Source organism: Mesocricetus auratus, unplaced genomic scaffold (assembly GCF_017639785.1).
Source record: "Mesocricetus auratus isolate SY011 unplaced genomic scaffold, BCM_Maur_2.0 Super-Scaffold_100006, whole genome shotgun sequence".
NCBI classification, from domain to species: Eukaryota; Metazoa; Chordata; class Mammalia; order Rodentia; family Cricetidae; genus Mesocricetus; species Mesocricetus auratus.
Window position 1 is genome coordinate 51,905,433 of NW_024429190.1, and position 17,120 is coordinate 51,922,552.

Below are 17,120 nucleotides of genomic sequence, written 5' to 3' on the forward strand. Positions count from 1 at the left end.
TGCCAATAAAACGTATTTTAAAAGATTGCAGATGATGGCTGGCAGCTCTGCTTGGGGTTGTGTATTTTCCCCTATGCTGGACAATCTCTAAGGAATCTTACGTTTATTTCTTCTGTCTCTTTGCATTGATGTCCACCTCTAAAGAGTTGTTCTTACTTAAATAAATGTTGCCTGTTTTCCTCTTGCATTGTTTCCCCCAAGGCTGCTGCAGCAGCATATTCTCTCAGTGTAGTATGTTCCAAAAAAGAAATGAACATATGAGCAGGAACACCTCCTCCCCCGCCCCCCGTCCCTGACTTCACTGCACCAAGAGAACGTGATCTTGCTTGGCTTCACAGGAGAGCCTCCAGGTCAGTGCTCCACCGGTGGGTCTACCTGCAGTGGATTCTAAAATGTCATCCCCAAGCACCACTGGCTTCACAGAACATCAGGACGTCCTCTCGTGATAAAGTGCTCTTCAGAGATGTATCAAAACACAAGTGTTTTTCAAGGAAATATAAAAATACATTTGTTCATGAATTGCATTTAGTAAATAATACTTAGTAATAGTGTTTTGTGGTTTGAGTAAAAAATATTTATTTAAGGAAATTCTCAAAACAGATTTAAAAAGAACAAGTAACAAATGTATAATTTAAAAATATACTAAGCATGTAAATGAGAATTCCAAACATGATTTTTCTGAGCATTTTTAGTTATTAAACAATGCTTGAATATATCCAAAGGTATAAACCACTCTTTCTTTATACCTACAACCTGCATTTAGTGTCAGGTCTCAAGTCAGTTCTTAGCTCAGCCTGAGTTCACAATCTATAAGGTATTCAGTTTCTCCATTTGACATAAATGTGACAATATTGAACACAAATTGTTTTATATATTGATTTTCTTATTCACATAGTTCTAAATGACTATGACTGAATACAAGTGTTCTTCTGTGTAGCTAGATCCATGATACCTCCCTGCTGTCTACTTTACAGCTATGTATTCTGGGTCCCTGATCCCATGTATCTTAGTAATACCAGAAAATTCCTTTCAAATCAAGTATAAAATACACTAAGAATCAATTGGCTTGAGGGCTATAAATAGTTAAAATGAGACAGTAAGATGAGGAGCAGAGATAAAAGTTTTATACCTAGCTAAAATAACCTGCACCATCTTCTGCATCAGCACCCTTTGTTCTAGTGTATACTAGTTTCCAGGCACAGTATACTTCTAAAGGGTGATGCTAGTATGGGACACTAGAGGAAATGCATTGGGGCAGCAAGGCCTATTGAGGCTTAGGCTCCCCCTTTCCACCGAGTTTCCCCAGGGCTTAAGGAAATCTATACTGGCCTCTCTGTAACTCATTCAGGTGCTCCCATGTGGCAAGCAGACCAAGTAGATCTGTCTGTTGAATGACAGCTTGGAATTGGCTCAAGATAGTTTAAAATCTGACAGTGATTGGTCATGTTTTGCTGACAGATTAGTATTTTAACTAGAGTAGCACACATGTTTCATTTTTACCTAATTAGGCTTTTTCCATCTTTTGAGAATTTTAAATAATTGAAAATTCAGTGTAGAGTATAAAAGGCAGAAACACATTTGGATCAGGTCCATCTAGTTTAAAACTGTACTTAAATTCCAACCCCAAGTCCATCCTTTACTATGTGGTATGAGGCAGGTTCCTTAACCTCTCTGACTTTCAGTTTCCCGATGGGTGAAGCTGGCACTGAAACACTTGCTGAGTGGTATAGTTAGAGAAGCCCAGGCCAGAGCTGAGGAAGAAGAGGCCCAGTGATGACAGCTGCTGTTACCACATACCAGTGAGGACTGGGATTGGGTTTTAATGTCTATGCATTGCAGATACTACATGTACCACTATTTTAAGTAAACATCCCATGACAGTATTCTCTTTAGTGCAAAAGTAAGGAACACAGTTTCTTACAAGCTCATACATGGAAAATTCTTCAATGGCTTGTCTGTGAAAATGTGGCTTTGGATTAAAAGCCAAAAGACAGAGCACAGACAGTGACATCTCTAGTGGATCTCTCCTTACTGGACATAACCAAAGGCTTGCTTACAGTGAGCCTTAACTCTTCAGCCCATTGTCCTTTAGACAAGAGATGGTAGAATGTTAAAAACACCTCCAAGATTACTTTTGGTTTTATTAGTTTCTCATAGTTATTTTAGAGAACTGTCCTGTTAGTGTCAGTCAACTTAATAAAGCATATTAGAATTTAGGCACTCAAAAATCCCTTAAATATGGAGAGCACGTAACAGATACAGTGGTGCTCCCCAGTTCAAATACAAGTTATCACAAACTGCAAAACCTGGTTCACATGCATTCATGAAAAGAAAAGGTCAAGCTGAGATCGGATCATATTGACCCTGGGGCTGGAGCTTCTAATGAGTGTTCCCACAGGGGTTGTCTGCCACCTGGCAGCCCATGTTGTGGCCCGTTACTTGCACTTTGAAGAGCGTGCCATCGGCACACATGCAGAGTTTGTAGCGCACCCAGTCACCACCTCCCAACTGGTCCCCACTTGAGGAACTGGGCAGGCGAGTTGGGCTGACCATCACAGTTCCATTGAGGATGATGCTGTTTTCCTAGAAGGACAGGAATATGGTTTAGTTACCGCCACAAAATGGGCATAGAAGGAAGTTATTAAACTAGACAAAACTTATGAAATAGTAAGGGGGAAAGGGGGCAGAAGAGAGTAAGGTCATGATCAAAACAACCATGGCTATCACAAAACCAGATTCCTACAAGGATTCGAAAGGTTGACTCTCGTTTAAGTCAGTCCCTACTGTGAGTCAACAAACCTGCAACAGAGCTTGCAAACACTAGTCAAAGTATGGCTGATGGTAACAGTCTCGGATAATGTTTTTCACTTTTTGACTCCAGGGAACTTTCAGTTACTGACTAATGTTGATATTGTGTGTGGGGTATTTTTCTCTTAAGACAAACTAATTTTAGTTAATAGAAATTCAACTAAAGATTAAAACTGTAGTTTACTAGATCAGGCTTTCAAAGAAACTGAGGGTTTCTTCTTTAAATTCATAGCTAGAGTCATTTTCTAGGCTCTGAAGACCGTGTGTGTGTGTGTGTGTGTGTGTGTGTGTGTGTGTGTGTGTGTGTGTGTATGTGTGTGTGTGTGGTGTGTGCGCACGCATGCACATGGAGGTCAGAGGTTGAACATGTGTGTCTTTGTAAATGGATCTCTAGCGTACTTCGTGGTGAGGTCTCCTTCACTGAACTGGAGCTCAGCTAGCAGGCTAGGCTGGCTGGTCCTTTGCCTGTGCATCCTGCGTAGTAGGACTAGAGGCACACACCGCTGCCACGCCTGCCTTATTTGTGTGCTCGTGGTTCTGGACTCAGTCCACATGCCTGCTGGGAAGCGCTTCACCCGTTCTTTTCAGGGACCAGTAAGTTTCCACTTCTCTCCTTCTTCCGCTCTCCCTCTCCTCACATTTAGCGAATTGTTACTAAATACTGTCATGTGCCAGACCCCATTCTAGGTGCTGGCGGTATGACAGCAGACAAATGTGTAACTGGGACATTCCGTTCAGTGGAATCAGGCAGACAATAAACCAACAAACAGGCCAGTGTGTAGGGACAGTGGAGGGAGAGCGGTTGAGGACTGATTTTGCACAAGGTGGCCTGAGAAGGTCACACTCCAACAGGAACGGAAGTGGGGACATGTAGGTAATTGGGAAGGGCACTCTAGGCGAGGACACTGACTGGAAGGCCCACGGTGAAGATGGGCCTCATGTAAGGAGCCCAGGGTAGATGACACACAGGCGCTATGTGAAAGACAGCAGCAGGATGTGAGACACAGAAATAACCAGGGACCAGACTGGGAAGACTAGGGAACAGGCTTAGGGTTTTACATGGAATTAGAAGGGAAGCCCATTTAAAGGGTGAACGGTGAGTGACAGAGTCTTTTAAAAAGGTCCTTCTGAAGCAGGAACTGTGGCACACATCCCAGCATTGTGATCCAGCCAGCACTTGAGAGGCAGCAGGATTTGAGTTCAGGCCAGCCTGGGGTCTAGAGGGGCCCGGTCTCATTAAAAACGTTACCGGAGGCTGGCTGTATCTCCAAACAGTCCAATCGTCTCACCACATGAAGCTGCCAGGCACTGCAGGCAGCTCCCGGGGTGGAACTGGGCTATGCCAGTGGCTGTTGGCCGGGGCACTGAGAGAAATGCATGTTTGGGGAGGAACCAGGATCTCGAATTTTACACTTGTGGGACTTCAGATGCCTGCGGCTGTGGAAGTGAGGAAGGGAAGCTGGCGGCTGGATAAGGACCCTAATTCGTAGGAAAAGTCAAGACAGTTTGTGGCCTGGAAGCCATCACTTTAGGGAGGGGCTTAAAGCAATGGGAGCTGGTCTTAAAGTGGCAGGAATGGCTACCGCTATGTACAGACCGAACAGCGACTTTTGTCTGAAATGCTTGTGGCAGGACCATTTCATATTTCTGAGTTTATTTTACTCATTTTGGAGAATTTGCATAGAATTTACTGGGTGAGCATCCAAAATTTCAGAATAAAGTGCTTAACGCTATTCTGAAATAAAAGTTCCAAGTATTAAGGGATCCATTTCAAATTTTGTTTCCATGCTGCCATCTTGTGGTCATTTAGTTTTATTTTCTTGAAAATGTAGCAATGCTCAATGCATTGTAGCACAGGGTGACTAAAGTTAACAGTATTTTTATATATGCAAATAGTCCGAATATACAATTTTGAATGTTCCTAATCTAAGAGGTGGTAGATATCTGAGATAATGTGCATATTAATTACTCAAATCTGATCATGTGCACATGAATCAAAACATACAATGCACCCCATAAATATGTGTATTATGTCAATTAAAAATAAAAGTGAAAAATAAAATTTAAAAGATACTTTAATAAAATTATTTCTAATGATTAGCTTACAGACTCTAAATCTAACTATGGATATCAACTGATTTACAAAGCTGAGTATCTTTTCAGTACTAGAAACTAGTATGTAGAATACTTCAGACTATTAAGATTTGTCACATCAACAAGGCAGAATGTCATGAGGATTTTCTGGTGGGCAGAATGAAAGACACGGTACCTTAGGCATGTTACTGTATGTATACAGAGGGCTCAGACCTCACTTCTCTGACCTTTCATGTCAACAGCAACCTGAAGCCCTGGCTGCTCGTCATTCCTCAGAGAGCGTCCTACCACAGCCAAAAACTCCTCACGGGCCTGTGATACCTCTGGCAGGAGTTATGTTCATCTTTATCATCCAGAGATAGGATTGGGCATGTTAGGGAGAAAACTGTTAAAATGAAACACCTCCTTTTCTTTCTCAAGTTTATTATTTCTAAGTATTATAAAACTGAAATTTTTTTTTGAAGAGGGAAAATGAATGACCTCTAAGTTCTCAGATTTAAGGTCACTTTTGTCATGTGATTCTTGGTAACACACATTTCCTTAGCCTTATATAAGCACATTGAGCAAGGTATCCAGAGGCATGTGGGATAACTCTGTTCTGGCCCAAACTATGAGCTGGTAAGAAGGGTGGACTCTATGGCCTCTCAGTGTGAATAGGAGGCTAGCTGGGCTCAGCTACAGTCAGTGAAGCCGAAAGCAAATGTCACAGTGGACACAGAGTCTCCCTCACAGCTCACAGCTCACCGATGTCAGGTAAAACACAGGCCCTCTTTACTTACAGTTCTCCTCATAGCCTTGGGCACAAAACTTGGGAATGGATAGGGGTAGTCTTCAATTAAACAATAACAACTACTTCAGGGGACACACATTTTGATCTCTTAGAATTCTCTATCAGAAGGCCTGTTTGGGTTTTTTTTTCTGTCTTTTACAATAATTATGTTATTCTTTCACTCTTAGATAAATATTGTTAACATTTTACTACATCCTTTCAAATTTTATAAACATGCACATGTTCTGAAAGAAGTGAGATAATAATTTTATAAATTATTTTATGACTTTCTTTCATTTCACAATCCCTTTGAAACATCTCAATTACGACAAAAATAATTTTCAGTAATTGTGTATTACTATTCAAAATAATTATCTTAAATTCACACACAAAACAATACTCACGGCCTTTAGCTCCACATTGCCCCCCATGTGAAATTCAATAGTTTTGCCCATGATGAACACGCCTTCATTACCACGAACAATCGCACGCCCATCAACTTTGATATTTAAGTCACTGGTAGCATTGCTGGTAATCTAAAAATGAAAACATGTGCTGAAAGGGGTATGTCGGTTAAGGTGAGAATTACTATCACAGAGAAGCAAAAGTTTCAACTATGGGCTATAAAGGGCAGTTTTATAACCGTGGGAATTAACATACTGAGAGTCCTTATTAGTGCTCCCACAGGCTAAGGACAGGGCTAGGAACAGCCCTTGGCTGGTCTGGGGTCACATTTTTCATGCAGCCTAAACCATCCCCCAGGGAGTAGCTGCAGACAAACCCCCGCTGGTGATGTTGGAAGAATAAACCATACCCTCTCAGTGGACGCCTTCTGAACATTCAAACTTTTCACTCCACTTGGCAAATGAAACTCGTGAGTCTCGTAGTCTGTGCTGAATAAAATATTTTGTGTCCTCGGGTCGAAAAACTGCATTCCAATGTCACTGGTGATAGACGTTTTGTTCTTTTCTACACTCAGCTTGGTTGTCCCTTGCTGAAAAACAATCTTCAGAAAAATGCTTTATTGTATGTTTTCAAAGAATGTATAAACGAAGTTTTAAGAATACTACAAAACAGTAAGGTTAAAAAACTAAAATGACGCTAAGAGCCAAACTTTAAATTCTTGTAACTGCATCTGGCCTTAAGACTGGATAATGTATGACTTTAAAATGAAGAGGAAAATTAAAAATTGTGCACTCCTTTGCTGACACACGACCCACTGTACAAACACACAGGTCACAGGGAGCATGGCTGGGGTCTAAGGTGGCCAGTGTGGAGGGAAGGAAACACCCTTGAGGGTCATTCAGTTAAAGCCTGTGTTTTAGCAGCCACTGGTCCCTATGCGCCACTGAGTAGCATTTCTCTTGCTGATGCCAAGAATCTGGACTTCCGACTGGGAAGGTGCTTTTACAATGGCTTTGTCACTGGAAGAGCAAACAGAGACCTGCATACTCTTACAGGAATTGGAGGCAGGGGTGGGGGGGTGGGGTGGGGTGTGTGTGTGGGAGGGAATGAGACACGGGACACGGGACTCTAGAATATTAAGTACCTAACTCTAGTGAGACTACAAAGCTAAATATCCTGACCATTGGGCACTTATGAAGATGGATAAGTTTGTGTATATAATGCATATTTTAACAAGAAGATAGTATTTTCCAGCATTCAGCTGTAGGTTTTCATGAGCACTCTAGTCCACGCCTCTCTCCATCCACACACTTTCTTTTGTGGGGAAACTTACTGGCTGGTTGTTGCCAGTGATGACCAGGTTTTCATTCCTCCTTCCTCCCACTGTGCTCTTATAGAGCGGGTGGATGACACCCATGTCGGACACTTGCTTGAATCGCAGTAGACCGCTTTCATGGAACTCCATGCTGTCACAGCCATTTGGCCCAATTCGAATCACAGCCCAGATGACAAGAGTAATCTGAAAGAGAGACATGTTTGTAGTTACTAGTCACATACTAGACACGCCTGGAAGCGAACAGGAATGATCATGTCCAAATGTGAGGCCTCTGGACATGTTTAATTGGTGAGATGAACGCACTAGCTGGTGGTCTGCTGGGAGAATGATTTATTTTTACCAAAGTGTTAAACACACACACAAACAGGAGCTGGACTGCTTGATCTACAGAAAATGGCAGCGCTACTTATTCCTGCTCTCCCGTCATGTTCCCTAAGGACAAGCAACCACATTCAACACTTTCAGTTGTTCCATCTGGAGTTGATCTCCCTATTTCTAAATAATATATACTGAGTTTCTTACTTCACCAATTTCCTTCACTTACTTCCTATTTTAGCAGATACGAATTTGCTCTCACTGTTACGTCTTTTCTCTTGCAACTCCAAACTGTGTTCAATATTTACTTGTTATGACCATACAACTATTGTTTACCATCATACTGAACATTATCTTGTAATTCTTTTTAATATTTATGTCTTCATAGTTCAATTTTTATTATTTTGAAAATTGAACTAAATCTCAGATACTTCTGTATTTCTGCAAATTTCTCAGTAAAACAAATGTTCTGCAATTCACGCTTCTCAGACAATGGCAGTTCTGCTTTTCTCTTCTAGTTTATTTTTCTGGACCTGGTCTTTTTGCTCCATCTCTCCAACCACATATGTGAATACCTATGACTTCTTCATTATTTCATTGCACCATTTGAAATGCCATGTTATTTTTGTTTCACGGATGGAATATTATCTATCTCAGAAGAAGCTGATTATAGTTTCAGAGAGCTCTTTTCGTTGTTGTTTTCTGAGATAGAATCTCATGAAGTCCAGGCTGGCCTCTCATGCACTATGTAGTCAAGGCTGGCCTTGAACTCCTGATCCTTCCACCTCCACTTCCCAAGTACTAGGTTTACACCATGGCTTTGTGGGTTTTGTCTTATGCCATTCATTGCATGTTTCTCTATCTCCCTGAGTTCTGCTTCTCCCATGGTGGGTATTTTGGTCTCTATCAGTTTTCAATTATTATAGTTACCTCACAAATCCACTGACCCCTGGCCCAGTGCACAGCTGTAAAACGTCCAGAGAGAACTCGAGTGACCATCTAGCCTGTCTCTTCAGCACCTCCTACTGGCATTCAGTACCACAACAAGCTTGTAAAGGACTCTATGAGGGGTGGGCCTCCTGACCTACAGGCTTTCCAGTGGGAGTATTCTTTTTTACGGTCCTGTCCAATGTCACTGTCGTGTTGCATTCTTTCTCTGGGTGCTTTAACTCCCCAGAGAGGGGTTCTCCTCTAGCCTGTGTCGAGGTAGCTGGAGGTAGAAGATGGAAGGAAAGGAGCGTGGGAAGTGAGCCTCTGAACTCAGTGTTAGGCTGCCCTGTTTTCAGGATGCAAATTCCCTTGTACAATGGTTCCTGGTGTCTGACACTCACAGACCTGGGGTGCTGGCAGTTGTGCCTGGAGCTGAGGACAAGTTGTGGTTAGAATTGGTTAGCTGCTGGCTGGGAAGTGAGAGGCAGGGGATTTTACTACCTCAGACTTTTCACACAATTCATCTATTTCAGTCCCTGACTTGATCTTAATTAATAAAATCCTTTTCCTTCTAACTCTGGGTTCTGCAAGGCATTTTATCAATATAGCTTGTGTTCTTCTCTTACACACACACACACACACACACACACACACACACACGCACACGCACGCACGCACGCACACACACACGCACGTCTGTCTTTCCCTTAGGATTTTGGCCACTTCTCACTCTCTTCAAATACATTTATGTTTCCTGACACTGTTACTTTGAGTGAGTTTTTAGAGAACAGAACAGAATTGTCTTAATTCTGCCATCCTTGCCAGGAATCTCCGATAAAGCAAATGCATAAGGCACAATAAATCCAGAATGCATGCTTCCGGTAAAGCTATTTATGGTACCTTCTTTAAAGTGTGTGTCGGCTCTTCCCTTGGTGAGGGATTGGACACAAATGTTTTAGAAGTACAGGAAGTACAAAGGAATGATCAAGAGCATGGGGGGATCGATGGCTCACTCTGAACAGAAGGTACCATTCACTGATGGTGTCACAGGCTCCAATGCTAACCTCCAGAGCTACCATCTCGCATTAAGAAGTCCCTTCTTCAAAACAGTAACTACTCAGGGAAGGACAGGTCAGGGCCCAGCCCCTCAGTGAGAATGGGCCAGGTAGAGCCTTCAGATTTTGACACTGGAGACTGAGGCTAAAAGACACAAACTTTCAGTGTTATCAAAGTGTTTATGTTTTACAATCAATATGTAAGGAACACTGAATGAAATTGTATTTTTTAAGGAGAGAAAAAGGCAATAACGTCCCAGTGAAGTTCTCTTCCAGTGAGTTTACATAACCTTTATTAAAGACAATTCCTTTAAGGGGATAAGCCATCAATATTTTTCTAGATGGGATTAATATATGGATATACCTTACTAAGTTTTTTTAAATTGTCTTCACTTACTTTTGTGAGATGGGGAGAGACGCCTATTAGTTTTTTATGTTAAAGCACTAACTAAAGTCCAATAGGAGATAGAACATGTATAGAAAAGACCGTTCCAAAACACAGTACACAAACAAAACCCATGATCTTGCTGAAAAAGACACGAATTTCCCAAGGTAAGTTAGGCAGGAATGCTCTGTCCCACATACTCACGAGTAGATTGATGACAGCCAGGATAAACAGGAGGACAATCACACAGATGGCCAAGTTGCCCTTTCTCCCTCTCAATCCGGTCTTATGGAGCCGGTCTTCATCAATAGGGATATACCCAGCTTTAAAGTTGCTGTTATGCTCCTTGTTAACGTTCCTTCGCTCCACAGCCTTTTCCCGCATGGACTTCTTCACTGGCCCATTGGAACTTTGCTAAGAGCCAAACAGAGTGGAACAGCTATCTTTCTGCTGATGCATTTGTTAAGTTCATACTCATCACTAAAGAAAGCTGCACTGGCTGGTGACAGATGTTCCACAAATACGTTGCAAGTCAGGTTGAACTGTGGATGTCAAGGTTACTGTCATATATAGCCATGTTTTCTTTGCTTTCAGTCATTCCACTGTCAAAGTGGGTACAGCTCACTTCTGGGCAACATCGGCACACATACATATTGCAGTGGGTAATCTTATTTTTACTAGCGACTTATTAAATTTTTAATCATATATTTTTATGTAAATGAAAAGAATTTGGAATGATTGACACAGATTGCTACTTATACTACAACCAATTAAAGCCTACATTGTTCTAGATCAGCAATTTTCCAAGTATTCAGGGGCAGTCGCATGAATATATATATTTGCACAGGGATGGCAACTGGACTCTTTCCAAGGTCTGAAATGTCAGACACATTTTTTTTTGTTTTTATGAGACAGGGTTTCTCTGTATTGTTTCAGAGGCTGTCGGTTCAGCCCGGCCTCGAACTCACAGAGATCCGCCTGCCTCTGCCTCCCGAGTGCTGGGATTAAAGGCGTGAGCCACCACCGCCCGGCTGTCAGACACATTTTTAAAATAATAATAATATTTGTCTTTTACTGTCCTACTCTATTGAATGTGACCATTTATGATAACATGATTGTTCTAAGAGTTAATGAAATGTTTGCTCGGGCATACCTATGTTTACAAACACAGAAGGGCCAGCAGAAATGAGCACTGTCCAATTTCCATATTTTTTCAGAGTTCTGAGACAATTCCTTATTGTAGAAGGCACATTCTAAGAACTGTATGCTTAAACAATATCACAATAAGTAGGAACGTAAGATAGGAGAGCATGATCCTTATCTTGTAAGGTATTACACACCTGCATTGTGTGTTACATGACATGCATACTCTGTAGGTTCTGGTGCCGAAATCAGTAATATAGGCAAATACATGTTTCAGAGTTCAAATGCAGGAGGAGTTGGGGCACTCTGGAGTTGTTAGGAACCTGGGAGGAGCAGGTGGTCAGGTCTGGCAACACGGGGAGAAGGAAGGTGGAGAGCAGAGCCAGGCTGAGACTGTGGAGTCTGGTCTTTGGGAGTCACTGTGGTTTCTGAGCACAAATGGCATGTGTTTCAGCATGCTGGATGTTAAAGGAACACTTGACAGCGGGAAGCCGGCTTTCAGATAATGAGGGATAAACTAAGGTGGGATAGGTACTCGAATGACGGGAAAATGAAGTGAGGAGTGATAAACAGCAAAGCACTGCCCGAAAGACGACTTTCTCCTGGGGGCAGGGGGGCTACTGAGGTTATGCTGCTGGTGGGGGGGGTAGCCTTCTCTTCCTCCTAATCTTCCTCTTCTTCCCCTCCCTCCTCCTCCTCCTCCCAATCTTCCTTCTCCTCCTCTCCCTGCTCCTCTTCCCCCTCCTCCAGTCCTCCTCTCCTCCTAGTCTGCATTTCTTTCTTTACTCTTTTAGAGACAGAGACAGACAGAATTCTCGAGAGGAGGCACATGCACCACGGTATGTGTGTGGAGATCAGAGGGCAACTTTTGGGAGTTGGTCCTCTCATTTCACCACCTGGGTTCCTTAGGTTGAACTCAGGAACTTCAAGTCCTCCAAGCCATCTTGCTAGCCCCCACTGAAGACATTTACATGGAAGCAAAACCATGCCCCCCCATGAGAAGGACTGGAATAGAAGAGCAGGAGATGCCCCCACATTTCCTTGGCTTTGGAGATGAAGCTGGGGGAGAAGTCTTAAGTGGAAGAACTGCCAGGACCCGGTGACTGTGCCACAGAGGTGTCTACAATGACTTCCAAACAGAATACGTCACATAATTTGTGGGACCCCAAACACAAAAGCAAGTCTTCCTGTTCAAATATAAAGTTGATGACATCAGATCACTAAGCCCAAAGTGTGTTTTTCCATAGCTCTGTTCAGTCAGTCCTGCTCTGGTTAGGGTAGCCAAGTGAGCAGATGATTGTAACCTTTTCGTGGTTAGAACAGACCCCGGAGCATCAAGCTGCACTCACTTGTACAACAGCAAAGACTCCTCTAATTCAGAGGCTGATTTAGTTCAGGGATACACTAGAAACTGAGGAATGGCTTCAGTCCCAACAGCTCATGCTGAATCCTTACAGCTCACGCCAAATCCTTACAGCTTCACTTGTTCCTTTGTGAATCTGCACTTGCCTATTGTTACAACTGACTGTTCCACGTTTGTGTGGCCATTGACTTTTAGGTGAAGGCAGATTTCATGTCTATTTTTTCTACCCCTTAGAACGAGTCCTCCAGGAACACATACCTAACAGGTCTCTGAAATGTTAGCTCCCTGAGAAAATGGTCCCTAAAGACCAATTGCAACTTCACTCACTTTTTGTTTTCCAATTATGTTGAAGAATGGGACTTTTAAAGGGAAACTATCTTACCTTTTATTTTAAAAGGTAAATAACGATAAAGAAGTGACTGTGAAAACTGTCTTTATTATAACGTCACTCTGGCAACTACACGCCTGGGCAGTATTCACACATTTCACACGTATGTGCATGCGAAAGTACAGCTTGATATTTAGGGGGAAGCCTTTTCAACTATTCTAGGCTTACAACGAGGGCCAGGAAATATCTGATAATGCATTTCTTAAAAGTAACCTTAAACCCACTGGGCACGGGTCAGTTTTATATTGGTGACTGAATCTCCGAGAAACCAAAGTGGGAGGGGAAATCTGGGCTGTGTGCACATCGGGCATGGCAGAAACAAGACCTGGCCGCGATCCACACTAGGCAACAGCTGACCACGACTTGGCTGGTGTCGGACAGTCTCCCGGCCCCAGCTGATGTTATTTTTACCCGCATGGTTGCTCGCTGCGGAGAGCAGCGTCCAGGCGCAGGCTGCGCAGGCCGGTGACCCGTGTCACTCCCTCCGAGGGACAGCTCCCCTCACCGGCCTGGAGCGGCCGGCTGTCCAGGTTCCCGCCCGGCCTTCGCCAGCATCCTGGCTGCGGACAGCTCCCGCTGCCCCGCCCTGCCGCCCCGCCCTGCCGCCCGAGCCCGGCCCTCGCGCCCTGGTCCCCGCCCTCCGTGGGGAAGACCCGGCCATCCCGCTCCCTAAGCCCTCGGCCTCAGCAGGCTCACAGACCTGCTCTGTCGCCGCCGCTGCCGCCGCCGCCGCCGCCATCTTGGTCCGCTGCAGCCTGCGCTTGCGCTCTGGCACGGGGGTGGGGCTCATACCCTCGCTGGCCACACCCCGCCACGCCCCCGAAAGAATCCAGAGTGGGCAAGGAGTCTGCAGGCTCAGATTCGGGGAGGTGGGTCACTTGCGACCTGGAGCTGCTGCGGGTTGGATGGGCGTGGCAGGGACCTACGCGCTCTGGGGTGTCCTCCTCGAAAATGCAATACATGCCTTTCCTTTCCTCATACGTGGAATGCTGTATCATCCCAAGCTGCGATGACTTAAGAGGGAGAGGGGCATCATCGAGAGTACTTGCGTCCAAGGCTTGGATGCAGACCGAACGGACAGAGGTTAGACAGTTAAATCAAACCACTCCTCCAGGAAGACTGTTGTCAAGTCCGGCACTCTTTCTTTGAGGCATTAGGGGGGCAGATCGTCTGTCCATACAATGTTGGAGATGTGCGGACCATATTAGATCCTTAGGAACCTAACTATTGACGCACAGTGAGCACCAGGAAGACATTCGGAGGTGCAGGTAACAGGTGTACATTTGTTGCTCTGTGCTCTAATAATCCATTAAGTCGGAAGGAAAACTACAAGAGAGTGAGTAGCATCCAACGTCCAAGAACTGTTCCTCGGGCCATGAATAGTTTCAAAAAAGTACTATGCCCAGGGTCATTTGCTTTTGTAACCAGTCCCGTCGCTGCTCCACCTATTTCTGATGGCTGTGGAATTTGAACAGACACTCTGTTACATAACGAATGACTTCTAACCCTTTCCCCTTTTCATGTCTGATTTGGGGTAAGAGCTGCATCTGTGTGGTAATTTGTTTGCTCATGTCTTCCTTCCCAACTGCTGAAGCCACCTGGCTCCATCTACATAATGCAGCTACATTTTAGGCAGGAAGACTATAAATACAACTCACAGGTTTGGGAATTAGCAGTCTCTATGTAATAGCTTGGCTCTCTAGTCCCACTTATCAACTTTGACAATACGACTTTGGACTGGTCCTGGGTTCCTGTGTTTCTCTTTTTACTGTGCTCTGAAGGTTCTTTTCCTTTCTCTCCGACAGACATACTCCTTTGTGTCCCCAAGAACCTATCAAATGTCACATTCTCTTTGGAGCCTTCTGAGGCGCCAGTCAGTAAGTAGTATAAGTGCTCTGTTTCTAATCTTGTGTGGGGTTTCAGTTTGCAGTGTTGAAGGCCTATGTCTCAATCACACACAGTAATGCGATTTATTAGATGTCTTCCAGAGCTGCCTGACATTCTGTTTTAAGATAATAAGCTCCACCTTGCTTTTCCTAACCTGTCTCCTCATAGGTGCTTTGATAATGGATTTTTCTGAAGTCAGATGGCCCATGGCTGTCTGAAGATGTATTTTCCTTGGATTCCTCATTGCTAACAGGACACCACTTATTGGGTGGGTGTCCTGTTTTTGTCTTGTTTTTGCTGCTGTTTTTTGAGATTTGATATTTTATGTGTTTTAATGTTTTGCTGGCAGGTAAGGATGTGCACTTCCTGCATGCCTGGTGATGGTAGGGATGAGGAGAGGGTGTTAGACACTGGGATTGGAGTTACAGTTGTGAGCCTCCAAATAGGTACAGGGAACTGAGCTCAGGTCCTCTGCAAGAGCAGCCAAAGCTATTAATCTCCAGAACCCGCCCACCTCCACAATTTGTCTTTTAAAAAAGAGAACCAATTCATTCATTCAACCACAAGCATAATGTGAATCATTTCTAATGATATTATTTGAAAGCTCCCCCTCAGGAAATATTTGGAGGGTGCTATGTGCTTGGCAATGTCTGTAATTCTCCCAGCAGTCTTGTTTTAACTGGCATTATACCATTTCACTATGACACTCACTTTATACTTAATATTTTGTCTTGTTATTTTGCTTTTAACATAGTTTTCTCCTAAGCAGACTGTGTGATCCTTACAAACTGGTGCAGTATGTCGTTACATATTACTCCAAGTCCTGGTCATGGTAGGAACCAAATACACAATAAATGCCAAATAACTCCAGTGAGTGAGTACTGGTCTTTTTCACTAAAACAAACAAACAAAGTATCTCTGACATAGATCTGCTTTAACACTCACCGTACAATACTCCAGAGAAGGACCACCTTTCCATCACTCTGTGCCTCACATTTGCTCTTCCAAGTCCTGTCCCACCTCCTATAGGACCTCTCACATGGTATATAGGAAGGGATCTATTACAGTTCCATTTGTAGCCCTGGCTGCCTTCCCACTGCCTATAGAATAAACATCAATCTATTGGCCCAAGAGGTTCATCATAGCCAAACCCAGGGCTCTTCTTGGCTTGTTTCTGACACTGTAGTCATAGTAGACTCTACACTTCTTACCCTTGTAGCTTTCATGTCTCTGCATCCACTTTCCTGTGTCTGGTAGACTCCTCTATCCTTACAGAGCTGGTTCTAAATGCCACCTTCTTCTCAGAAGACAAGGAAGGAAGAATCACCATGGCCATAGTTCTATAGTTGTCCTATTAGTGTTTTACATCCTGCGCTATGGTTGTTATGTCTGCTGCAGAGTGTGAGACCCCAGAGAGCAGGAGGCCAGTCTTAAATCACCTTATACTGAAGGCAGATGGGTGGGTCATGATCAAAATCCAGTAAATGCTATTAAATGTGTGAAAAGGAACCATTTCCATATCAGCCATCCTAGGCACCACCTTCCTGCTGTACCACGTCATTCTTCTGAGAGAATGAAGGGTATCTGCGGGGACTGATCTTACCTTGTTCCTCTCTCTGCAGTGTTCAGTGCGCTGAGCGCCCCCCCCATGACCATGACCCCCAGAACCATGTATTTGCTATTTCATTGAACTAGAGGCGATGAAAAGTTGACAGAAGGGATCCCTTCTGTGTAGAAGTAAGTATAACACAAACCTTGGTTGGGATTAGGTGGGCATCGGGGTCAATACAACTTATCTGTCTTATTTTTCCTCTTCTATTCCGCATTTAAACTTATTGTAAATATTTATTTAGGTATCATAGTGATAAAATTTTGGTATATTACAATTCTTGTAGGTTTTTTTTGTTGCTGTTTTTGTTTCGTATCTTAGGCAAACTACATGAAGGGATTGTACAGGAAAATAATTCTGATCTGCCCAGAGAGAATGCACACTGCTATTGTATTGGCAGTCCGCAGGAAACCTTGACTTTACTGCTTCCTAGAGGAGGATTCTGCCTTCAGCTCCACCTGAACCAGCTGATTCTTCCTTCGGTGGGTGCTTATTGTTTTTGTTTAAGTGGAAGAAAGCATAAAGGGCAAAATTAAGATCCTGATGTAAGAACAAAGGCCACCCCGGTTAGCGAATGCTGTCTAAAATGGACAAGGAAGTGCTTCTCCATACAGGATAAAGTGTCTTAGCATA

General features: G+C 43.6%; 1 protein-coding gene and 1 long non-coding RNA gene across 2 annotated transcripts; one reads left to right on the forward strand and one right to left on the reverse strand.

Annotated features, from left to right (window-relative positions):
• Positions 1–2,379: 2,379 nt before the first annotated feature.
• Sgcb (sarcoglycan beta) lies at positions 2,380–13,730 on the reverse strand. The gene is given in 6 exon segments (NM_001281674.1): positions 2,380–2,583; positions 6,076–6,207; positions 6,486–6,677; positions 7,410–7,595; positions 10,302–10,511; positions 13,692–13,730. Coding segments are annotated over 6 exon segments (963 nt in total).
• A 14-nt stretch (positions 13,731–13,744) lies between these two features.
• On the forward strand, positions 13,745–16,969 carry LOC121140841. The gene is made up of 4 exons (XR_005877782.1): positions 13,745–13,860; positions 14,797–14,868; positions 16,501–16,615; positions 16,809–16,969. It is a non-coding gene; the product is annotated as an uncharacterized LOC121140841 (long non-coding RNA).
• The last annotated feature ends 151 nt before the right edge of the window (positions 16,970–17,120 follow it).